The 26,683-nt window shown below is 39.4% G+C and overlaps 2 protein-coding genes across 7 annotated transcripts in view; one reads left to right on the top strand and one right to left on the bottom strand.

Moving 5' to 3' along the window:
• SUDS3 (SDS3 homolog, SIN3A corepressor complex component) overlaps positions 1-26,683 on the bottom strand; it is a 1,028,644-nt gene that overhangs the window by 218,876 nt on the left and 783,085 nt on the right. The gene's annotated exons all lie outside the window — the stretch shown is intronic.
• The window catches only part of TAOK3 (TAO kinase 3), a 230,835-nt gene that overhangs the window by 172,972 nt on the left and 31,180 nt on the right, over positions 1-26,683 (top strand). For all 6 annotated transcript variants that reach the window (XM_050747905.1, XM_050747901.1, XM_050747900.1 and 3 more), the window contains 4 exons: positions 2,088-2,255; positions 4,375-4,581; positions 15,345-15,479; positions 24,022-24,258. In XM_050747905.1, the coding sequence (XP_050603862.1) occupies positions 2,088-2,255; positions 4,375-4,581; positions 15,345-15,479; positions 24,022-24,258 (747 nt within the window). The remainder of the gene's footprint in view (positions 1-2,087; positions 2,256-4,374; positions 4,582-15,344; positions 15,480-24,021; positions 24,259-26,683) is intronic.

Here is a 26,683-nt window from a genome sequence, read left to right as displayed (position 1 = left end):
ATGAAGTTGCCAGAATTTTGACCTCTGGATAAATTGAACAGCTGGCATATTTTCAAGCATACACTATATGACCACAGAAATAGAAAATAAAATATTCACAAGTCTGTTTTTCAAGGGATAATGCATATGGGGGTGAGGATTGAGGCAAATTATAATAAGAATAGACCAAGGTGGGGTGAGGTGGCTCACGCCTGTAATCCCATCACTTTGGGAGGCTGAGGCAGGTGGATCACTTGAGCTCAGGAGTTTAAGACCAGCCTGGGCAACATAGTGAAACCTCGTCTCTACTAAAAATACAAAAATCAGCCAGGCGTGGTGGCGCATGCCTGTAATCCCAGCTACGCGGGAGGCTAAGTCAGGAGAATTGTTTGAACCCAAGAGGTGGAGGTTGCAGTGAGCCAAGATCGCACCACTGCACTCTAGCCTGGGCGACAGAGTGAGACTCCATCTCAAAAGAAAAAAAAGAATAGACTATACTCTGCATTGCTTTGGCTTATTATATAGTTTCAGATTTAAAAGTTACAAGCCTACCTGCTACTTCTTAAAGTTCTGGTGATTTTTTTATTACTTATATGATAAAGTGAACCTCAAGAATTCTCATATGAAAAAATACTCAACATTCACTAATCATTAGGGACATGGAAATGAAAACCACAATGAGCTGTCACCCCACACTTGTTAGAAAGGCTATTATCAAAAAAGATAAGCGATAACAAGTGGCAAGGGTGTAGAGAAAAGGGAATCCTTATATGCTGTTGGTGGGAATGTAGATTGGGGTTGCCATTATGGAAAACGGTATGGAGGTTCCTCCGAAACCCAAAAATCAGAATGTTATTCGTTCCAGTAATCCCGCTGCTGGTTATACACCTGAAGAAAATGAAGTCAGCACCTCATAAAAATGTCTGTGCCCCCATGTTCATCACAGCATTTTTCACTATATCCAAAATAAGGAAACAGCCTATGTGTTCATCAGTGGATGAAAGGATAGAAGAAATTATGGTGCATGTGATATAGATATTTAAGACTCAATCATATATATGACTGAATAATATTTTATTATATTTTTTATATATTTATTTATTTATAATATTTATTTTATATATAGTCTTAAAAAAGAAAGTGGTCCTGCCATTTGCAGCAATACATGTGAACCCAGAAGACATTATTCTAAGTGAGATCAACCAGACACACAAAAAAATAGTGTACAATCTCACTTATTTGAGGAAACTAAACAAAAGAATAAAACACAAAATTAAAGGTGGTTGAAAGGGATGGGGAATGGAAAGATAAAAGTCAAACGGTACAAAGTTTTAGTTATGTGGGATAAACAAGTGTAGAGATCCAGTGTACAGCTTGAGGACTATAGTTGATAATACTGTATTATATCTGGGAAATTTGCTAAGACTAAAGATTTTCAGTACTTTCGCCACCAAAAAGTAACTGTATGAGATCACAGATATGTTAATTTGCTTAACTGCAGAAATCATTTCACTATTTGTATGTGTATCAAAACATCTTGCCATATGCTTTAAATATATACTTTTTTTTTTTTTTTTTGAGACCAAGCCTTGCTCTGTCACCCAGGCTGGAGTGCAGTGGCGCGATCTGGGCTCACTGCAAGCTCCGCCCCTCCAGGTTTAAGCAATTCTCTGCCTCAGGCTCCGGAGCAGCTGGGACTACAGACACGTGCCACCATACCTGGCTAATTTTTTGTATTTTTAGTAGAGACAGGGTTTCACTATCTTGGCCAGGCCGGTCTTGAACTCCTGACCTCGTGATCCACCCGCCTCGGCCTCCCAAAGCGCAGGGATCACAGGCATGAGCCACCGTGCCTGGCAATATGTACAATTTTTAAAACGAATTCTCATATCCGCAAAACGGGGCTTAAGGAAGAAGAAAAAAAAGCATAGCTATCTCTTTATGAGATTTACAAAATATGAAAGGACACATGACATGAAAATCATATTTTGTTATTTCTGTAATATCCATAGAACTATTTTATGATTCTCTATTTCTTTGATATCTGTACCTTGCACCTAAGGATGTTTCTTCATTATCAATTTATTTTTTTCTCCTCCCTCAATCAGCATGACTTTGTTCGACGAGACCGGCCAATACGTGTCCTCATTGACCTCATACAGAGGACAAAAGATGCTGTTCGTGAGCTAGATAACCTACAGTACCGAAAAATGAAAAAAATACTTTTCCAAGAGACACGAAATGGACCCTTGAATGAGTCACAGGAGGATGAGGAAGTAGGTTTAATTTATTTTAGCAGGTACTTTTAGAATGCCCCCTATGTGAAAAAGTTCTAGACTGGGCACTCTGAAAAACTTTTGAGGATAAAAATTAATTGATGCTGTCTGCCTTAAGAGACATGAAGGGTTGTACAAGAGACATTCATAAAATAACACTTATATAAGGCAAAATATGAAAAGTGCTACAGAGGTGTTCCCCATTGCAGGGGTCCATCATGGGGAGAAAATAAGTCTGCTGGTGAGATTAGTGAAGGTTTCCTGGAGGACATAATGTTGGTAGTTTCTGACAAATGGGCATAGGGTATTCTAGACTCAGAAAGGTGTTGTGCTTTAGGAAGATTATTCTGGCAACAGAGTGTAACATGGATTTGAATGGGCAACATCCTGGCTAATAGTCCATGCAAGAGGTAATAAGGGCAGTGTCAATGCGAATGGGGAAAAGGGAACACTTTTGAGAAGCATCATAGAGGTAGATTTGATAATCCATGGCTTCCCATTGACAGTGACAGATGAGGAGAAGTTTAAGGTGACTCTGAGCATTTGAGCCTGGGTGGCTAGGACTATGTCAATACCAAGAACAGAGAAAATGAACCAGGGAGAAAGAGTAGGTTTAGGATGATTTCAGTTTCGTGCCTTTTGAGTTTAAGGTCCTGGCATTATATACTCTTGCCGGTATACAGATAGAAATTTTCAATTAGAGAATCCTTAATGACCTTAGTAAAAGCAGTTTTACAGGACTAGGTAGAATGAATAGTAGATTACTGGGGTTGTATAATTCATGGGATTTGATAAGGCAGAGACAGCAAAAAAGTAATTACGTTAAGATTCCGAAATTGGGTTAAAAAGGAAAAGTAAGAGTGGGCAGCATGTAGAGAGGTCCATAAATATAAGACAGGCTTCTTCGTCTTTAAATGCAGTAGAGATGGAGCCAGGGCAGAGTCAGAAGATAGAAGAAAGGGATGTAGTTAAAGAGGCAGGACTTCCGAACATAGACAGAATAAGAACAAGGGTATTAGTGGAGGAATTAGCCTTGAATAAGAGAAAGGACTCTTCTTCCTCTAAATTGAAATACAAAGGAAGACAAGAATGAAGAATGAATGTATTTGGCTTTTTAATAGAAAATAAAATAAACATAAAAGTATTTTATCAATAATTCTAAAAATGAAGCTCAGAAAGTTGCATTGAACTATAAAATTTCTTGATTGCGTATTTAGAAATGATCCCCTTTAATTGGGAAAATAAGCCTATTAAAAATATAATGTATTATCTTCCATTTTATATTACCCAGTAATTTTTTTATATTGCCATGGCTAAGTAACAGTTTATTAAAGTTATATGTGTACAGTATGGTTCTTTGAGAACAAGGTTTATTTGTAGCTAAATGGATTTAATTATATTATTCAATCTTATATCAAAAGATATCCCACTGTGATGGATAAATTATATGTTCTGATTATTTTACCACTTTTCAAATAGTAGTCTTTGGGCCAGTAGTGATGAATACCAGTATTATTTAACAGATATATTTAATAAGATTACAGAGATAAGCATGATAGAATTGCTTGAGGGAGGCAGACTAATTACCTGTCCAGGAAAGTAGAATTAATATCCCTGCTTAGATATGAAGTTACTCAATAATGACTCGCAGAGGAAGCATATTGCTTGTCAAATATCTGAAAACTCTTTCCACTCTACTTTTTCAAGTCACCACTGCTGTCTTTGCAGATATCCTAGAACTCACCTGTGCAGTGGCCGGCAGTCTTCCTCTAGCTCCTGGATGTTCCAGAAAGTCCCTTACAAACCTGGCTTGATTTTGCTTACTGAGTAGCAACACGATAATATGATAGTGTCTATGACAGGGGAAAGCCCTGGGATGGCAGCATTTGGAGCCTTATGACCAGATGTCCAGGATGGCCCCTGGGGAAGGTATAAGAAGCGAATTTGAGATGTCTGAAAATGGTGGAGGAGTAGTGGAGCCAGTACATAAAAAGTTCATCTTTGCAGATTTGGCAGAAAAGCAACTTGACACTACAAAATTGAGTGTGCTTGATACTTTAGTCAATAGATTGACTCTTTATCTTCAGTCTCTTCTAACCTCAATGCCCCATTTTTATAGGACAGTGAACATGGAACCAGCCTGAACAGGGAAATGGACAGCCTGGACAGCAACCATTCCATTCCAAGCATGTCCGTGAGCACAGGCAGCCAGAGCAGCAGTGTGAATAGCATGCAGGAGGTCATGGATGAGAGCAGTTCTGAACTTGTCATGATGCACGACGATGAAAGCACAATCAATTCCAGCTCCTCTGTCGTGCACAAGAAGGTACGTTTCATGATACCCTCCACAGAGGTGGGCTTTGTCAATCATAGTGAATCCAGTTCAAGTCACTTAGCTTCCAGATGTTTCAGTTACCTTTTTGCAAATGCAGTATGGGACTACACCTGGCATGTGACAGTTTTCTTACAGTCAAAAAGTAACAAAGGACTACACAGCCTACATCTGTGCCTATTTCTTCATCTCCCTCTCTCATTACTCTGATGTCCATCATCATCAATATATAAGTTGAAGAATTTGGTAAGTCCTTCTCTAAACCAGTAATCTTAATACTGTAGACCTTAAGTCTTCCTGAGCGTAACCTGTTGGTTGTGCCCTTTTAGAAGTATGCTCTTTTAAAAGTATGTTTCTTAGCTGGGCGCGGTGGCTCATGCCTGTAATCCCAGCCCTTTGGGAGACTGAAGCAGGCCGATCACCTGAGGTCAGGAGTTCGAGACCAGCCTGGCCAACATGGCAAAACCCCGTCTCTACTAAAAATACAAAAACTTAGCCAGGCATGGTGGCACACGCCTGTAATCCCAGCTACTCGGGAGGCTGAGGCAGGAGAATCACTTGAACCTAAGAGGCAGAGGTTGCAGTGAGCCAAGATCACGCCATTACACTCCAGCCTGGGTGACAAGCGAAATTCCATCTCAAAAACAAAAAAATGTGTTTCTTAATCTTTATTCCCAACATACTATTTGTTTTAGAGTCAGTTTCTACTATTTTCTACCATTTATTGGATTGATTGTTTATAGTTCTTCTAAGGCTAGCTCTCTACCAGCTTAAATAATTTTTATTTTTTATCATGATGCACAATGACAAAAGCATCATGATAGGGTCTTGTTCTGTCACCCAGGCTGGAGTGCAGTGGCATGATCATAGTGCATTATAACCTCAAACTCCTGGCTCAAGCCATCCTCCCCACTCAGCCTCTCAACTAATTAGGACTACTGGTGTGTGCCACCACACTTGGCTAATTTTTTAAATTTTTTGTAGAGATGGGGGTCTCACTATGTTGCCCAGGCTGGTCTCGAACTCCTGGCCTCAAGCAGTTCTTCCACCTTGGCTTCCCATGCCTGGGGTTACAGGCATTCACCACCATACCCAACCTTAAATTCTGACTTGTGAGTGAATTATTCTGTTTTTTATTTTTGTGTTCTTTTCCAATTAAAAATTCTCATTTCATACAAGGCTATGAGGATTCATAAGTTGAAATACTTTATGAAAAATATAATTCTTTGTAGGAATTCTTCAAAGATATTTTGAGAGACCTTAGATAAAGAGTCCATAATATGGAATTATAGAAGAGAATCCCTTATAATCTTTTTTATTAAGTATATGTAAGGAATGTATGCACTTGTTTTAATGAGTGCCAGTGATCACATTCTAACTGCAGTGAGACAGCATGTTTAAGAATTGTTTTCACTTCTGTTGGCTGTACTTTTTTTTTTTTTTTTTTGAGATGGAGTCTTGCTCTGTTGCCCAGGCTGGAGTGCAATGGCATGATCTCGGCTCACTGCAACCTCCGCCTCCCACATTCAAGTGATTCTCCTGCCTCAGCCTCCCGAGTAGCTGGGATTATAGGCACGTGCCACCAGTCCCAGCTAATTTTTGTATTTTTAGTAGAGACGGGGTTTCACCATGTTGGTCAGGCTGGTCTCGAACTCCTGACCTCGTGATCCACCCGCCTCGGCCTCCCAAAGTGCTGGGATTACAGGCGTGAGCCATCGCGCCTAGCTGTAGTTTTTTCTTAGGAGAAAAAGTAAAAAAGGAAAGGTAGGAAAAAATATATTGATGCCCAGTCATGAATAATGGAAGACACATGTTGATTTTCTGGAACCAATTAACTTATTCATTTGTTCAACAAATAAAGGGAGGGAACCTCTACTATGTGCCAGGAAATATGGTAGACCCTGCAGATCCAGAGGAAATGAAACAGACATTGTGCCTGCATGGAGCTTATTTTCTGCAGGGAAGATTAAGCAAGTAAACACACACATAACATATACATTCAGAATATGTAATTCTGAAACTTGTAGCCGGGCATGGTGGCTCCTGCCTGTAACTCCAGCCTTTTGGTAGGCCTAGGAGGGTGGATCACTTGAGGTCAGGAGTTCAAGACCAGCTTGGCCAACATGGCAAAACCCTGTCTCTACTAAAAATACAAAAAATAGCCGAGTATGGTGGCGTGTGCCTGTAATCCCAGCTACTTGAGAGGCTGAAGCAGGAGAATTGCTTGAACCCAGGAGGCGGAGGTTGCAGTGAGCTGAGATCGTTCCATTGCACTCCAGCCTGGGCAACAGAGCGAGACTCCGTCTCAAAAAAAAAAAAAAAAGAAAAAGAAAAGAAAAGATACTTGCTTCAGGTAAGAGGAGGACTTACTCCAGCAGACAGTAAGGAAAGCCTACCTGATGAGGTGACATTTAAGCAGAAATTTCAAAAACAAATAGAAGCTAGCCAGCTGGTGCAAGAGATGGGAATGAGTGAGAAAGCAACAAGCACAAGAGCACTGAGACAGAGAGAACTTGATATGTTCAAGGAAAAGGGGAAGGCCATAGAAGCTATGGCCGGTGTGCTATGTGGACAGTGCATCAGGACCAGAGAGACAGCAAAGGACGCAGATTATCGGGACTGTATGGAAACAATTTGAGGAAAGCAAAGATAGCAGACAGATGCAGAAATCTACCAAGAGATTGCGTTACCAGCTGGTGTGCTTTCAACATGGGCAAGTGATCATGTATTTGAAGAGTGAAAAAGAAGGTTTTGCTGGGCTGTCTTTTCGGAGGAAGTGATCATGAGTGCTGACAGGTCTGGCACTTTCCTTTCTATTACCCCTGGGGCTCTATGAGTATAGGAAGCAAAAAAGAGGAATTCAGTTGGATCTTTTTGCTCCAGGATTTCTCAGATAGGCAACCAGAATTAGAAGAAAGACACCACTGGCATAATCAACAAGAAAGAAAACCCTGGTCTGGAACTCATGGGATTTTAATTTTATTTTTGGCATGCTGCCATAGACCTACCTTCTGATAGTATGAGTGTTTCAATACTTCTCTCTCCCTGATGTGATGACTTAAGAAGAACAGATAAAATTTATATTCTGAAGTAGAAGATAATTGTATTTGATCCACAAAAAATACGTAGGTCAGAAAGAATTTAAGTTATATCTTTCTATTTTATTATGAAAAATGTAGAGGAAATATGATGGAAGAAAATCAAAACACATTTGCAAATAAAACTTTGGATGAGTTACCTTTAAAATGTAAGAGAGCTAAAAAAATAGAATATTTATGAAAACTTAATGTTAAATATGCTATCTTTTCATGAACTCTATTGAGTTCTTATACCTGAGCTTTAAAATGTTATCTTTAAAAACAATAGAAATAAAAATTATTCATAAAGTTTATAATGGGTGGTTTACTCAAATTCCTAACACTTTTTCACTTGGGAACATAAATAGGATTTTTAATTCTCAATAGAAAATTTTGTGTATTAAACTTAGGAATGAGGAAATTAATTTATAGTTATATCTGCCTTTGTTAGTTTTATTTTACTTTGGACAAGTAACAAACCCAATACCTAGAATAGTGCCTGGCACAGCATAGACACTCAGTAAATAACTGTGGAATGAATGAATAGACCAACAAAACCAAAAAAAAGGCAGGGAATAAATTAATTACCAAATATTAAATATCATACTCTACCGGTTCATTGAACATAATGGATCAAAAGGGTTAAATAATCTTACTATCTTTACAGTTTGAAAAAGTTAAATGAAAGTTAAATGAATACCCAACACAATAAGAATGTGCTTAATGAATGCCAATATATATGAATATAGGAGAAGGAATCTTTTGTCCCTTGATTGTTATAATCAAGCAGACATATCTTTTCTTTTCTTTTTTTAATTTTTTGAGACAGAGTCTCACTCTGTTGCCCAGGCTGGAGTGCAGTGGCACAATCTCGACTCACAAGCAGACATATCTTGAATTAGTCAAATTAATTTGACTAATCAAATAGTCAAAACAGATCTGAAACAGATTACCATTTTAAATAGGAAGTAAATTTGCTTTTTCAAAGAAGAACCTTAAAAAAATAAATAAAATGAAATCCATGAGTAACTAGTGAGAGCATGACTTGCAGTTAACTGCCCTGCATCCAGAATAAAGATGCCCTGATTTTAGCAGGACGGTTCTACCACAGATCAAGCCCCCAAAATGTAAAGTGGGACAATGAAAATTTTCCTTTGACATCAGAATGCCAGGTTACTTACTCTCCAGTCCTTGCCTCTGCTCTGGTCTTTCCCGGGCCCTGAGGGGATTCTAATCCAATCTTTTTTTTTTTTTTTTTTTGAGACAGAGCCTTGCTCTGTTTGTTGCCCAGGCTGGAGTGCAGTGGGGTGATCTCGGCTCACTGCAAGCTCCGCCTCCCGGGTTCACACCATTCTCCTGCCTCAGCTTCCTGAGTAGCTGGGACTATAGGCGCCCGCCACCACGCCCAACTAATTTTTTGTATTTTTAGTAGAGACGGGGTTTTACCATGTTAGCCAGGATGGTCTCTATCTCCTGACCTCGTGATCCGCCTCTGCCTCTCAAAGTGCTGGGATTACAGGCGTGCGCCACCGCGCCCAGCCCAATCCAAACTTCTTTTTGAGCAAGAATGATTTGATAAGGCTAAAAGCATATTCTGACAAAGTAAACTTCAGGTACTTATTTTTCCCCCTGGCTAGTGTTGCCATACTACTTTTTTCAATAACAAGAACATCGCCACATCTCTAGACTAGTAGTTCTTCAGGAACCTTTTTTTTCACCTACCATGTAGCACAGTGTCTGTTACATAGTAAATGCTCAATAAATGTTCTGTGAACTAAATTGAAAAAGTTGGCCTAGGACACAACTCCACATCTCAATTCTTGATTATTCACAAGTGACTCTGGTACGAATTTTTGATCCAGATTGTTTCCTTGTTGTCATCTAACCTGCTTCTGAGCCTCCATCCTACTCGTTAAAATCATTGTGTGTAGAGCCATAGCAAATAATATTTTAATATTATCCTAAGCAACAAAGTCTGTCTTTTAAATTTGTTAATCAAAAGGTGTATTTTTATTTTACTAAAGTATAAAATTAATTCCCTTTGCCTGTTGCTGCCTTCTATTAGTATAGATCATAAGACTTTAATATATTAAAAGCATTGTTCTTGAATCAGTGTTATTTTAGGTATGCTTATTGAACTCCAGTCATAAGGGTCCCTTTCTAGGGATTATTTAGAGGACATAGAGAACATTTTTTTCTTTTCTTTTCCTTTTTTTTTTTTTTTTTTAATGGGGCAACACTTCATTCTATAAAATATAAGTGTTCCAAAAACTATTGTTTTAAAAAGTCATTCTACTGGCCAGGCACGGTGGCTCACACCTTTAATCTCAGCACTTTGGGAGGCCAAGGCAGGTAGATCAAGAGTTCAGGAGTTCAAGACGAGCCTGGCCAATATAGTGAAAACCTGTCTCTGCTAAAAATACAAAAATTAGCTAGGCGTGGTGGCGCGCACCTGTAATCTCAGCTACTCCGGAGTCTAAGGCAGGAGAACTGCTTAAACCCGGAGAGGACGGAGGTTGTAGTGAGCCAAGATGATGCCAGTGCACTTCAGCCTGGGCGACAGAGCAAGACTCCGTCTGGTTGTGGGGGAAAAAAGGCCATTCTACCCTGACTCCTAAAGCTTTATTTGACCCTTCCTATTGCCAATGTTAGTTCTTTCCCGCTCCTCTCTTTTAAAAGAAGAATGGCTTTCACCATCTTTGCGGGATTAAAAAAAAGAAAGAAATGTCCTTGAGGGAATAGGATGTTCTGGTTTATTTTCACTTGCTTCAGTGGCCTTTCCTATTATTTTTGCTGAATAGAGGGGCGGGTTCTTTGACTCTTCAACTCATGTTTGGCAAAGTAGAAGTAAATTAACAGATGAAGGTAATGTTTCTTAAACAGAGCTGTTACTTCTCTTTCTTTCTCCTCAGCCTTTTGCTAGTCATCTTTTCTCTCCAACTATCCTTCCAAGTTAAAATACGCTTTTTCATCTTCTCCTCCCCTTCCTCCAGCCCCAGCTTTTGATAGCTACACCTGCTTCGGCAATTATTTAATAATTTTGAAATGAACAAAACAAAGGAGAGTGGTGGGTCTGCTGATCCCTTCTCCACAGCGTAAAAAGTGTGGGAGTCTATAAAAAGGTTTCTCATCAGCGGATAAAAGCCATTTTTAGATACATCCCCACACACCCCGCTGTGTAAAGGTGTGCTTATGTGTGTGTCACTATTTTACGACTTTCTTAGAGTACAGAGTGGCAGGTTTTTATGAAATACAAATTTGAATTCTGTTAAATAATCCAAAAGAAAATGTCATTTTCTCAAAATCTCCTCAGAGCTATATTCTTGTGTTTGTTTATTCAGCAAACATTTACTGAATGCCTACTAAGTATCAAGCACTATGCCAGGTGCTAGGGAGACTGAGATTTTTCAAACGACATTTACTCTGCCTTCAAAAAGCCCACAGCCTTATGCAGAGGCAGACAAGTAAATGTGATGAGTACTGTGATAAAGGTAAACCCAAAGCACAACTGAGTCCAGAGGAGTGACTTCCTGGGTTAAAGTCAAGTTCATTTAGAAACTATAGGCAAGTGGCTGGGCGCTATGGCTCACGCCTGTAATTCCAGCACTTTGGGAGACCAGGGCGAGCGGATCGCTTGAGCCCAGGAGTTCAAGACTAGCCTGGGCAACATAGTGAGACACCAGCTCTATTAGGGAAGAAAATATATTTAGAAAAAGAAACTCTAGGCAAATGCCTACACCAGGAACCTTCATTTCAGAAGTGAAGTGAAGGTCAGACACCTAAAGGAAAGATTTCCAAATAAAAGAAAAGCCCCTTGTCTAGGGTATAATAGTAAAGTTTGTGCCTCATGCTTCACATATTTTATTCTTATACAGAAATTCAAGTCTTTTACCAAAGATTTTGAACAAACATTATGACAGCTTCCTTTTTAATCTGAAGACATTTATTTTTTATGATGAAACAGTGTTGTGGGCTGGGCACAGTAGCTCGTGCCTGTAATCCGAGCACTTTGAAAGGCCAAGGCAGGCAGATTGCCTGAGTTCAAGAGTTTGAGACCAGCCCGGGCAACATGTGAAACCCCATCCCTACTAAAATACAAAAACATTAACTGGGTATGGTGGTACGTGCCTGTAATCCCAGCTACTCAGGAGGCTGAGCACGAGAATCACCTGAACCCAGGAGGTGGAGAGGTAGCAGTGCGCCAAGATAGTGCCACTACACTCCAGCCTGGGCAACAGAGTGATACTGTCTCAAAAACAAAAACAAAAACAACAACAACGTGGTAAATTTACCAGGTTAACGTAGGTTTACTTAAAACTGGTATTTCAAGGAATTATTTTTGTTTGTTCCTGGATGATTATGTTTTAAAGATAAATTATAACCATGCCATATATTTTGCCTTGGCAAAGTAGATTTATTCTTCTTAATCATCTAAAATCATTCTTTGAAGATTTCAGCCTTATCATTTGTAAATAATCTGTATCTAGTGCATAACTGCATAAAAATAGAAATTAACCCTTTCCGTTGTTAAATCTTAAGATGTGTGCAGTTCAGAAACTCCGGAAGCCAGGTATAGTGGTCTTTTACAAAGGCACTGTTACTTAAAGGAGCAGTATAACCAACAGAAAATACTTCCAGTACAGTTGATACTTTAATTTCTTTGAGCTAACTTCTCAAGTTACATTCTCCCATTTTTAAATAGCTTCATAAGCTGTCTTTGGAGTTTTGAACCTGTTTTATGCAGTGGAATTGAATATTTTAAAATTCATTTCCTAATGCACTTGAAATGACTATCCACTGTTAGACTAAAATTTTGTTCCATTTTGTGGTCTCTTGTATAATATTTGAAGACTTTTACTGATGGTGATCTCTGTTATGAAAATGATCTGGGCCGGGCGCGGTGGCTCAAGCCTGTAATCCCAGCACTTTGGGAGGCCGAGGCGGGCGGATCACAAGGTCAGGAGATCGAGGCCATCCTGGCTAACACGGTGAAACCCCATCTCTACTAAAAAATACAAAAAACTAGCCGGGCGAGGTGGCGGCGCCTGTAGTCCCAGCTACTCGGGAGGCTGAGGCAGGAGAATGGCGTGAACCCGGGAGGCAGAGCTTGCAGTGAGCTGAGATCCGGCCACCGCACTCCAGCCTGGGCGACAGAGCCAGACTCCGTCTCAAAAAAAATTTAAAAAAAAAAAAAAAAGAAAATGATCTGGAAAACTAAGAATGATTTTATAAAAGGAAAACAATTTAGGGGAAGCAAAGAATTATACTATTAGCGTTATTATATTTAAAGTGAGTTAAAATTTTGAAACTATTCTTTGGACTACAAAAATAGCATTATTTTAAAAATATATTTGAGTTATGTCATTTCAAGTTTTAATTTTTCCAGTGTACTTCAACTTCCTCAAGTTAAGTAAACTTAGAAAATATACTCTGGCTTTTAATTGGAGAAGCAGAGCCCTAAACCATGTTTCTAAGGAGTTAATTTTTATCAGAGATAAAATAATAAAATTGCACATATTTGTACATGAATAAATTTTGTTCTGGTCTGTCATGTGGAGAATGTGGATTCTAGTGTCGTTGGTTATCCTTATAAATCAAGTTATTACAATGTGAAACTGAGTTGTTGCCCATATATTTGAGGTCTCCCTCTCAATCAATGTACTTGATAAGTTAACCAATTCACCAAAACTTGGTAAGTTAGCATATTCACCAAAACTATGACTTGTTAAGACCTCATATAAAATCACAGGCCTCTACCTAGCATATCTCTTCCGATTACTGGCATTTAAGAGCTGCTTGCTTTTCTGGCACTGTAATATTAAGTTGAATTTTGGACCTAAATTTATTAGCAAATATGCAGTAATGTAAATGGTAGCAGGTCCCAGTGCCTTCCTCTTCAGAACCTTAAACCTAGTGCATGAATCCCAATTACACACGTTCTTGCTCTTCCCTGTAAAATAAGAGTTCAAATTTCACGAGAAATCATGTAGAATAATTTTAACTGACCCTTCAAATATTTTCTTTTAAGTTTTAAAAACTTGTAAGTTTTATAAGCCACCAGTATGGCACCACTATCTATGGCTGCTAAGTGCTTGAAACATAGCTAGTACGACTTAGGAACTGAATTTTGCACTTAATTTTGTTTTAATTAATTTTAATTGAATTGAATTTTTAGTTAAAATAGTCATATGTGGCTGGTCACTGTCTTGTTGGATAGTGTGGCTGTAGAATATACTTGAATTTGATATATATGCCCTCAATGGCAAGTTTATTAAAGATCCCTTCGTTATTTGAGCTATAATACATAAATTTTAAAAAATTCTCCAGATAGGTGTAATGGTAGATACCTTCCCAATACATCAAAGCATTTTAAATGTATAAAAGGAAAAAGAAAATCAGCCCAATTTAATCTTGGGTCTTGGCTTTTACATAAAAATCTGGATGTAAAATTTAATTTCTCCCAAAATTTTAGACTATAATAAAATGTTGTATTTTCTAAACCTCTTTAATTTTTGTTTCCTGATGAAGAAAAGAGCCATTATAAAAAATTTCAAGTGGTCATGGATAAAATGCAATACTGACTTCTCACAAATGGTTTCTCCTAAAACCCTAGGGAAATAAGGAATTAATTTCTCCTTTTCCACCCTGAACATGTACTATTTTAAAATCCCCCATGGTTGTACATGTTTTTGAGGTACAAATTACTATAGTGTCCTTTTTTCTGAAGGGTTATAGCCAATTAATGACTGACCACTTCATCTTTATAGAGAGGAACATCGTCCTTTGATAGCATTTTCCCCTTTAAAAGTCATTTCAGTTGCATTTAAGAAACATCCATTATTATCCTTCCAGGGAATGCTATTTTTTCACTGGGCGTTAGAACAAGATTAATTATCTTTGCCTATCAAGAAGCACGGGCTTGATTAAATCAGTCAAGGACATTAAATTCCAGCTTTACTCAGTCTGGTGACCATACCAATGCTGAGTTGAAGAAGAATTTGTGAAAGTAGCATTTGGTTAAAATTGTATGCCTGTCGCTTTAAATCTAAAAAAAAATCCTTTCAGAAGCTGTAGAGAGAAGGTGCTAGAACTGTGTACGATCATGACTGGAAAGCAGGATCCCTCAGTGACTGCCGAATCTTCCCAGCACAAGATAGAGAGGCAGTTCAGCACAAGCCTACATTGGTTCTAGGCAGAACGATGATCCTACCGAACAGATCTCAAATAAAATTAAATTGAGAAAGCAGATCTTTCAAGGGAATGAGGCGGAGGCTCGCTTTTATGTTAAAAGCCACCAGCATCCTCCTTGCTAGACATGGACATGACATTTTTAAAGGAATTATCTGGTTACAGCGTTTTAAGCAAACTGTTCTAAGGAGTCTGTACATTGCATTATTTTTTCTATTCTTTTTTTCTTTTGCATATATGTAATTCTGGAGGTAAAGAAAAAGCCTGCCAGGGATTCAGAAGGCATCCCACTAGCGATCAGCTGACATTCCTAACTGAAGGCTGCAATGTGTTGCTTATTCATTTTGTACCGTGGGAGCTGCGGGGACTAGCAGAGAGCTAAACTATGCATTTCAAACAGCAGTGCTTGTGCAGAAAGAGGGGTGAGAGAGAGGCAGCCGGCGAGGAAAGAGCACAGCTGGACTTTCTCCTTGTTTTTATCCATTTCTGCAGGATCATGTATTCATAAGGGATGAGGCGGGCCACGGCGATCCCAGGCCTGAGCCGCGGCCTACCCAGTCAGTTCAGAGCCAGGCCCTCCACTACCGGAACAGAGAGCGCTTTGCCACGATCAAATCAGCATCTTTGGTAAGCAAACACCCCTCTACCCACCTTCCCTTCCTTCCCCTCCTCCCCATCTGGCAGCCTCTCGCCCTCCCTGAGCCTCTCTCGGCTTCATGGATGGGAGGAAAGGAGTCAAGAATGTTTTCTCTCTCCTAATAATTTTATTCATTTTAGGAAAAAAATCTGTTGGCATAGCAACCTGATTTCAGATATTTTAGCATTGTCTATGGCATGGAAAAAAAAAAAAACCTTTGTGTGTGTGTGTGTCTGTGTGCGTGTGTGTCTGTGTGTGTGTTTGTATATGCTGTATGTGCAAAATATAAGGCCTTTGAGATGAAGTTGCTAGCCTGTCCAGTTTTTTAAAAGCTATTTGTCTTTTCATTGAAATAAATAATGCTAAAATTTTTTTAGGGTATTGATGTATATGTATGCAGGGCACTGTGCTTCTTTTTGTATAGATGCATGTGTGTCTATAATGTATACACACACATCAAAAGATAAAATATAATTTTTAAAAATATATGGTTACCGGCTAATGTATATAATTGTAGAAAATAAGATACTTGTTTCTCAGGAATGGATTGTTGGTTTGTTCTGGTTCATTCATTTATTTATTGCAACAATGGTAGTGGCTGCACTTCCCCATTTAACCCCTGAAGAATTTCCTGGCACCAATAAAGCAAGAAGGGCTTTGTAGGAGAGGATAAGGCTGATTGTGGAAGAAAAGAGACTGTAGGATTCTTCAGCATTTTTACTATTGCAAATGTGATTGCTGGATGCCCTTGTAGTAGCAAAAGGGGTGTGTGCTGGAAGAGTTAGTTTTCATGCCTCCTCCCCTCGGCCCCCCACGCGTGCGCGTGCGCGCTCACACTCACACACACACACTCACATCGTTTCATCCTTGGCACTCTAAACTCTCTTTAATCTTTTGCTTCTGAATCTCACTTCTCAACCAAAAAATTATTGAAATATTAGTTGTTTTGCCCAAATGGATGTTAGAGGTCACATGGGCAGGAAGAGTTAGTGTACACTGCTTGGCTATTACATTTAGAACCTATGATGACATCATCCGAGGCCGACCCAGAAATGATCATTTTTCTTGTCCTATTTTTCAAACCTGATTTCTACTTTTATTTCTCAAGTCTTTTAAAGGCTTAGATTATACTTGAAATTTACAATGGATTATAACCTTTAAAAACCCAAATACAAGGAAAAATGGAAGTTAAAGCACCTACATATTGCTATGCCTGCTGCTGTCTAAAAGCAAGCAATTTAATTTAAACTGCTTATAAATAAGCCCACTTTTAAGTTCCTTTATATAGAAGTTTCTTATGATCTCTTTGATGAGCAATTTTTCATTTTAAAGGAGGGCTACACTATGTAATGGAGATCTTAAAATGTCCACTATGTATTTGCTAATGATTGTTAAGCACCTAAAAATATGCTTTTGAGTCTGGATAAAGCATCATGAGATTACCAAATAATCATTATTTTCGTGCCATGATATCTGACAAAAGAAGAAATATGGTGCTTTAGAGAACTATGACTACTTACCATCGACTCTTGTGAGACTTGTACCTTTATCCAGACCCGTTCATGTTGAAATGAGTGGAGAAATGATAACAAGCTCTGAGCATCCGAGCACCATCAGCGGTTTTGCATGTGAAGCAGACATTACACCAAGTGGCTTTCCCCCTCTGGGACAGGTTCTCTTTTCTCTCTTGCCACACCCTCATTCCCACATCATATATTCATGACCCTCTCCTGCCTCCCAGCAAGAGATTACTACAGCCATGCCAGAATAATCTCACGCTCGCATCTGTGAACTCACCCAGGGCTACTCTGTGTGTATATCAGCCATCACAGTCTTCCTTTCTGTGGATGATAAAAGCTGCTTCCCTACTAGGCCACCTCAGGGCTACGGGCAGTGTCCTCAGGAACCCTCTGAATCCTACAGGCTTCCTAGTGCCCATCCAGAGAACAGCTGCAACCAGTCTCTCTAATGAAGTTTTGATTTGCTAAAAGGCCCCTGCCCCTATATTAAGTTAAAAACAGAGTAGCTGATATGCTGTTGCTTTAGCCACAAAATGAGTTGTTTTTGTGGTGCGCCCTCTCTAAACGTAGTGCTTTGGGAGTCATGGTTGGGATTGACGGAAGTTTACCAGAGTTCAGTGGTATTTGTAACTAGTGGCTTTTAGGGAGGGAAAAAAATGGAAGGGAAAAGGTATGGTGTTTTGTGGTTCCATGTCCCATTTTGAACAATCTAACTATTGGTATGGATTTTTTAATGTATATTACCAAGTACTACAATTCTACCCACTATATTATTTTAAAACCTAATGCCAATAGTAGTATATAAATCAGGACACTGGAATATCATAAAATATTTAATTTTAAAAAATATATTATGAATTCTGTTGTGTTTTATGGATCCCAGCTCAAACGAAAATGACTAAAATGACATAAAAGTAAGAGCAAGATCATGGGAAAGTTAAAGTCCAGTATAATAAAAAATCAAGTCATTGTTGAAACCTTGCCTTCTCATAGTTGGTGGCAATACTATATTTATTTATTCATTTATTTTGGTTTTACTCTTTCTTTAACATCTTGTAGTAGAGGCGCTAACAAGTCACAAAGAGGTCCAAAGGTCAACAGGAAGGAAAAAGGAAATTAGAAATTAGTTTTTCAATAACTAGATAAATAAATGATGAAATGCATATTTTAAATTGACTTGCAAACTGACAAAGATATCAGTTTTCCTAAAATTTGTTTATGAGCCTACCTCTTCAACATAAGCCTAAAAGAGGCCTGGCTTTGTGCTCTTCCCCCTTAGTATTACTTTCAACATTGTACTTTCGAATGAAGTTACTGACAAGTGTATGAAGAAGCCCATGGGCTTTGGGCCTGTAATGCTACATGCCTGTATTGTTTTGGCACCTTATGACTGAGATTTTTGTATTATGCACTGCTGCATAGTTGCATTTGTAACAAAGGATACGGAAGGACTATAAACTTTGATACCAGATGAAATCCTGAGAAAACTTTAGCATTGTAACTTTTTATTACAATTATATAATTTTTATTATAATTTTCTAAGGGCAGAGATTATTGCCCTTATTTTGAAGAATTAGGAAAAGGAAGGGTATTTCATGGCATCTTTATTTTAACCTTTCTTTTCCTTCTTCTGTAAGGAAGTTCATATTGGGCTCATGTGTTATCTGGAAAAAGGAGTTGTTTATATAGTTCTGCAGAATCACTAATCTGATTTCTTGGGCCCTTGAGATGTGCCTTCTTTGAGTTTTTATGGAGAGCCTCATATTTTAATTATATTAGTGATTCATGAGGGTGTTTTCAGCTGTTGCTACATCTGATGTCATTTCTTCTGAAAACTTTGTAATGTCCGGAGCTCTTGGCTGTTTCCATGGTAGAGATATTCATATAAAGAGCACTGTACCTGTGAGAGTTCAGCTTTTGACTTTGTGAAGGAATTCTCACTGCCCCTCTTCCTAATGTGTGTTCTAACACATTCACCTGTGACAGCATTACACAGGCGAATTTATGTTAGAACACATGTCGGGGAGAAGGGCATGAGAGGGGAATTCCCAAGGAGGCATGTAGGAGAAAAGTATTATTGTTCTATTAATGCAAATATAGATTCTTTTACTTCGCTTTGCCAGATTCGATAGAAAAACTCATAAAAAGAGAATCTTTATTTGGAGTTTTTAAAATGCACCCTAATAATTCAGCTAATTGTGAAATTGGATACCTGAATGAATTTGGTACATGAGAATAAAAATATGAGAGCCTCAGCAGTAAGTGCTACTGTTTCAGCTCTCAGGAGCCCAGTCCTATTTCTAAATGCTTGAAAATGTGTTCCCTTCCTGGACAGTATACCAGAGGATGCTTATCAAAATATTGCATATCTCTTCACTTATTCTTGACTTCTTAACTCACTAAGGTCATTGCTGATACCATTTCTCACTTATGCTGTCCAATCTACATGCCCAACCCATATGGTCAAAGTCTCTCAATAAATGTGTGTTGAATAAATGAATGAATGAATGAATGAGGTTACCTCCAGCCCTGCTATTAGATGAGAATTTGGATTTGTAAGTTTGCATTTCAGAATTCTTCATGTAACATATTCTTTTCTAAATGCAGAATTGCTTGTTACCAGTCATTACTTTTAGCAGAAACTTAAAAACAGTTTTTCCTTAGGTATTCTAAAGAATAGAATGTTAAGTTTCTAATGCCAAAATGTGACTCACTATATTCTTTTTAAGAACTTGCTATAAATTTCATTTATTCTAAGTGCTGAGGTGGCCACTTTTATCATATGTATCATTTTGATTCTTACATATTATTAATCTTGTAAGTTGGCTTTGATCTCTTCAGAGGGTAACGTTATCAGCCACCATGCTCTTGTTTTGTGTTCAGGAAGTTGCTTATTATTTGTGTTCCGGAGGTGCGGTGTTTTGTACACCGGAGGGACACTCTGCACTTCGGATGAAGTGGTTTGTTTTAGGGCTGAATTTTGCTGGCATTAAATAAAATAGCATTGAACAGCTGTAGGAACCTTTAGAAAACAAGTTTTGGTTTTCCTTTTCATGGTACATTATTTATTATTTATTTGTTTATTTTACATATTCTAGATACAGGAAATGAGTAACAATTCAGATTCAGAAATTATACATAATCTTATAATCCACAACCTGGATACAGATACAGTTGTTTTTATTTATTTTTTTTTTCCTTAAATGTGCCCTTTCTTCTGGATCCATTTCTTCTGATCTATGTCTCCATCACCAGAAATACTAAGTGGAGGGCAAAGGGACATGCTTCGCAGAGCCTGGCATCAGAAGGAAGGAAACCAGCATACGTTGAGTATTTCCTAGGAGTCAGACACCCTGCTAGGCACTTTCACATGAGAAAGTCCTCTGACCCTGAGGAAGATAGTAGTAGTTCCTCTCTCTTTACACATTAAGAAACTGAGAGACGGCCGGGCACGGTGGCTCAAGCCTGTAATCCCAGCACTTTGGGAGGCCGAGACGGGCGGATCACGAGGTCAGGAGATCAGACCATCCTGGCTAACACGGTGAAACCCCGTCTCTACTAAAAAATACAAAAAACTAGCCGGGCGAGGTGGCGGGCGCCTGTAGTCCCAGCTACTCGGGAGGCTGAGGCAGGAGAATGGTCTAAACCCGGGAGGCGGAGCTTGCAGTGAGCTGAGATCCGGCCACTGCACCCCAGCCTGGGCGACAGAGCAAGACTCTGTCTCAAAAAAAAAAAAAAAAAAAAAAAAAAAGAAACTGAGAGACTTGAAGAGGTTAAGTAATTTGCCCAAGGTCAGTTATATAGTAAGAGATAGATGAGGTTTTTCTCCATGCAATCCACTGGGTACGGCAGGGTGGTACCGGCCACTTTTAGTTGACCACATTTTCGAGACTGCCATTGTAAAAACTACAGTCACTACATCTTTATAACTTTCTCCCATTTCAGACTTACTCGATTTGTAATTTAGACTTACCACTCTCTCTAGCTTTGACTTTTTTGAGTGTTCATTCCCTCTATTACTTTATAACAGAAAATAGTCACTCTTTTTCTGCCTTGGTGATAAGAATTTCCTGAGGCAATTCAAGAACCCTAGGAATCCAAGGCCTTCTAAAAATTAAAGAGGTAAATTATATGTGAAAGCACTTTTTAAACCATATGCATGAAAAAGTTATAGGCTCTTATTTTTTATTTTATTGACCAAAAAGTGTATTCTTAAAACTCATAGTGTACACTTAAGACACAGACACACATAACTCTAAATATCACATTTTTTGTATATTTCATGTTAGACTTTACAAATGAAATATCTGGTTATACTTTTATTTAAATTCATCTATCCAGCTTGAGCATGGAATTATAAAGCTTAGTATCTCTCTCTATACCCAAAAAGACCATTTGAAACTTAGAAAGTTTAGTTGTGACAAATGAAAGGTGATATTAGGAGTTTAAGAAGGTAATTATCCACATTATGGGAAGCATTCAAAAGCAAAATGTCTCTCCTGGAATTCAGTGATGTACAGTGATAGCAGATTGAGCTCTGTACATTTTCTTTGCCCCATCCTTGTACCAGGTGTGATCTGGGACAAGTAGAAAGCCACCCTCTTTACAGAGACCCACACACCAATTAAAATAGAAAATTTTCTTGACACAACTCATTTCCCTTTTATCTTTAGGCCTCCTGGTTTAGGGAAATGACCATCCTGAGAATATTTTATTGGCTGTAAGCCAATGCTTATGGCAAGTTTTAAATGTGTCATGATAGCTTAGAGTGTGCCATGCCTCCGCTTTGGGAATCTGATTAAAGAAGAAGAAAAAGTATCTAGCTAAAACATATCTAAAATGCATTACCCTAGCCCTGATACTTTACTGCCATATTTTTCTGAAAAACAATTGAATTCAGAAAGGACTAAATAGTATCCTTTCTATTGATTAGAGTTGTTTCTTCCTTAAAGTTGTACTTCAGAAACATATAAGCATGAAGAAGTAAAATTGATACATATATGTCAAACTACGTCTTTTCCTCCTTTTGTCTTGACCTATATCCATTAAAAAACACATTTTCTGATAACAGAATAAATCATTTATTTTCTTTAGAGGGTTAGGTGCCTTTTGGGTAATGCTATCCTTTTTTGGTCTTAAAATATCCTCTGCTCTTATTCTTAATACTTTAAAGAGTATTATCCTTCAGAAAAGAGAAATGAATATGAAACCCAGTGTTAGTTTCAGCTGGAAAGGTTTCAAAGTTTGGCTAATGTTTAATGGTGCACTTTGATAATACTATCTTGTAACAGAACAGCACTCTCTTGATAGTAAGTACTCAATTTAGTATGCAGGGCCACCTTCTAAAAAGAGCAGAGAAACAAACTCTTCTTTGTATAAAATGTATTTTAACCCATAAACTGAAAATAGTACAGACAATTAATAGCAGTATGAAAATGTCCTGTAAAACTTGTTTGGGTGTTAGGCTGGGGAGATGGGCCTTACAGTAGATAGGAGTGACCAAATCACTTAGTGAAGAACAAGACTAAAGTTAAAATCCTGGAATTAAGATTTTTTTTCTAAAATAGGAAAAATTAGGAGGAAGTGATCAGGAAAATAAAGAGAGAAGATAAATGGAAGGAAGGGCTGGAAAATCACAAAGGATTTAATAGAAAGGAGCAAGAGGTGGTGAAATGTACATATTTACAAGCTTTAATTTGTTGGATGTTTACTTGAAAATGAGTTAAGGAAAAGTTACTAAGAACAGTAGCCTTCCAAAAATCATAGCAATGCTTTATCGTTTATCCTTTAGGAGAGCAAGTGAATGTATTGTAATTTGGTAACTTTTTTTTGTAGAGAAGGGGCTGGGGGAGACATGATTTAAGAGAGATCTTGATCTCATACTCACTTCTTCATATTAGGAATAGGAAATAAATCTTGTTCAGACTAGTTTAAAAGGTCCATGACTGCTAGAGACATGACCCTTAACAAAATAAATATATATATATATAGACACACACACACACACACAAACACACACACACAAAACAAACCAGTGTAGTAGTTTTCAACTAGGGGAATTTTGTTCCTAACGGAACATTTGTCAATATCTGGTGATACTTTCCATTGTCATGTCGTGGGCGGTGCTACTGGCATCTAGTGGGTAGAGGCCAGGGATGCTGCTAAACATCCTGCAATGCACAGGATGGCCCCCACAACAGATAATTAGCTGGCTCATTGTTGGTAGTGTTGGTGAGAAATCTTGGTATAGTAGAAATAACATGGCTCTGGAATTATAGAGATGGGCCTGATTCCCAATCCAGTCCTTATTAGCTATGTTACTGTGAACATATAATATGTGTGATGGTATATCAAAAATATGTAAACATATTTTGACTGAATAAATAATTTCTTTTTTTTCTCTTTTTTTAATTTTTATTTTATTTTATTTTATTTTGAGACGGAGTCTCTGTCACCCAGGCTGGAGTGCAGTGGAGTGATCTTAGCTCACTGCAGCCTCTGCCCTGCCTCTCAGGTTCCAGCAATTCTCCTGCCTCAACCTCCTTAGTAACTAGGATTACAGGTGCCCACCACCATGCCTGGCTAATTTTTGTATTTTTAGTAGAGACGGGGTATTATCATGTTGGCCAGGCTGGTCTCCAACTCCTGACCTCAAGTGATCTGCCCGCCTCAGCCTCCCAAAGTACTGGGATTACAGGCATGAGCCACCGTGCCCAGCCTGAATAAATAGTTTCTTTCAAGACTCAATTTCTTCAACTATAAAACTGAGATGTTATCACCTACCTCATGAATGAAATGAATGAGTGAATGAGATGGTTTTGAGGACTAGGGATAAAATACATAGAGTATCTATCTAGCACGGTGCCCCCTACAGGTGAGCATTCACTAAACAGTAGGTAAATTGATGGTGAAGGTGATGGATAAAATTATGCCACAGGGCCCTTCTACTTTGCCTGAAAGCTTGTCTCCCATGAACCTGGTTACCTGAGTTCTGTTTCCTAACCCAATTCAGGTTACACGACAGATCCATGAGCATGAGCAGGAGAACGAGTTGCGGGAACAGATGTCAGGTTATAAGCGGATGCGGCGCCAGCACCAGAAGCAGCTGATCGCCCTGGAGAACAAGCTGAAGGCTGAGATGGACGAGCACCGCCTCAAGCTGCAGAAGGAGGTGGAGACGCATGCCAACAACTCGTCCATCGAGCTGGAGAAGCTGGCCAAGAAGCAAGTGGCTATCATAGAAAAGGAGGTCAGTATGTGCACACACGCCTTCATGCCACAACCAAGCCCAACCTTTGGGGTCAGTGGCAGGATGTTAGCAGGAGGCAGGAGTTGGGGATGGAGGAAGATTGTTGTTTGGGGGGTGGCAGAATTGGGTTTCTAGATTTTATGGGGCTATGTAAAATTGTTGTTCAGAGTTCAAATAGCAACTGAAAATGTATGTTACATTCTTGTCCATTCAAATATATTCTGCGGCCAGGCGTGGTGGCTCACGCCTGTAATCCCAGCACTTTGGGAGGCTGAGGTGGGCAGATTATCTGAGGTCAGGACTTCGAGACCAGCCTGGCCAACATGGTGAAACCCCATCTCTACTAAAAATACTAAAATTAGCTGGGCTTGGTGGCGCATGCCTGTAATCCCAGCTACTCAAGAGGCTGAGGCAGGACAATCACTTGAACCTTGAAGGCAGAGGTTACAGTGAGCCAATATTGTGCCATTGCACTGCAGCCTGGGCAACAGAGCAAGATTCTGTCTCAATAAAAAAAAAAAAAAAAAAAAAAATTAGTGGCTCACGCCTGTAATCCCAGCACTTTGGGAGGCCGAGCCTGGGGATCACAAGGTCAGGAGATCAGACCACGGTGAAACCCCGTCTCTAAGAAAATTTGGCTGTCTCTCAGGAGGCTGAGGCAGGAAAAAAAAAAAGGCGGAGCTTGCAGTGAGCCGAGATCGCGCCATGCACTCCAGCCTGGGCAACAGAGCAAGATTCTGTCTCAAAAAAAAAAAAAAAAAAAAAAAAAAAATTATATATATATATATATATTCTGACTATCAGTCTCTTGATGGTGGTCTGGGTACAAGTAAAGGGAAACAAGATGCTGCCATCTTCTGAGAAAGTGCACAACACAAGTTTGTTACTGTATCTGCCCCACCCACAGTCCTCTTCAAAAGAAAACTGCTCTACAAATAGTCCCTTATAGTGGTGATAATCCCTGCCTACAGCTGATGGGCCCCTGAGCAAAGGGAGCAAATAATGAGTCCGGCAATTGTTTGGGTTTTCTAGGGAATGTGTGTCTTCCCCATCCAGGTTCTAAGCTAATTTTAAAAGCAGACAAGGCCAGGTGTGGTGGCTTACACCTATAATCCCAGCACTTCGGGAGGCCAAAGTGCGTGGATCTCTTGAGCCCAGGAGTTCAAGACCAGCCTGGGCGATGTGGCAAAACCCCATCTCTACAAAAAATGCAAAAATTAGCTGGGTGTGGTGGCACGTGCCTGTAGTCCCAGCTACTTGAGAGGCTGAGGCGGGAGGATTGCTTGAGCCCCAGAGGCAGAGGTTATGGTGAGCCGAGATTGTGCTACTACACTCTAGCCTGGGTGACAGAGTGAGACCCTGTCTCCAAAAAAAAAAAAAAATCCAGGCACGATGGCTCACGCCTATAATCTCAACACTTTGGGAGGCCGAGGCGGGCGGATCACCTGAGGTCAGGAGTTCGAGACCAGCCCGGTCAACATGGTGAAACCCTGACTCTACTAAAAATACAAAAATTATCCAGGCGTGGTGGCAGGTGCCTGTAATCCTAGCTACCTGGAAGGCTGAGGCAGGAGAATCGCTTGAACCTGGAAGGTGGAGATTGCAGTGAGCTGAGATCATGCCATTGCACTCCAGCCTAGGTGACAAGAGCGAGACTTCATCTCAAAAAAAAACCAGCCGGGCATGATGGCTTATGCCTGTAATCCCAGAAGTTTGGGAGGCTGAGGTGGGTGGATCACCTGAGGTCAAGAGTTCGAGACCAGCCTGGCCAACATGGTGAAACCCCATCTCTACTAAAAATACAAAAAATTAGCTGGATGTGGTGACAGGTTCCTGTAATCCCAGCTACTTGAGAGGCTGAGGCAAGAGAATCACTTGAACCCGGGAGGCAGAGATTGCAGTGAGCCAAGGTCGCACCATTGCATTCCAGCCTGAGCAACAAAAACGAGACTCCATCTCAAAAAAACAAACAAAAAAAAAAAAAAAAAAAAAAAAAAAGGGTGAGGCAGATAGTCATAATATCATCTTTATCACTGATACATGTTAGGTACAAGAGGTAATTTATGTCTGCAGGAAAACAAAATTAAGCACACTTGCCTGCTCAGGCAATGCTAAAACCGAGTCACCTTTCCTGCCACCCCCATGAGACTTCCATAGTGTTGAAAAATGTGGTGGACATGTGCTCCCTGGGGATGCAGTGACTGGGGACATGGTTCCAGGGTGTTTCCATAATTGAGCAAGCTTGCTCGCTCTCTCTGTCTCTCTGTCTCTCTGTCTCTCTCTGTCTCTCTCTGTCTCTCTCTGTCTCCACATGGAAGGAACCATCAAGTTGTAGAAGGACGATTTCCCCAGCAGCCATCAATCTGTCAGGCAGTCTGGCATGAAAACCTCTGCCCAGACAAGGATGATGTTGATTAAATCAATC

This window comes from Macaca thibetana, chromosome 11 (genome assembly GCF_024542745.1).
Source record: "Macaca thibetana thibetana isolate TM-01 chromosome 11, ASM2454274v1, whole genome shotgun sequence".
Lineage (NCBI taxonomy): Eukaryota > Metazoa > Chordata > Mammalia > Primates > Cercopithecidae > Macaca > Macaca thibetana.
This window is presented reverse-complemented; position numbering and strand designations above follow the sequence as displayed.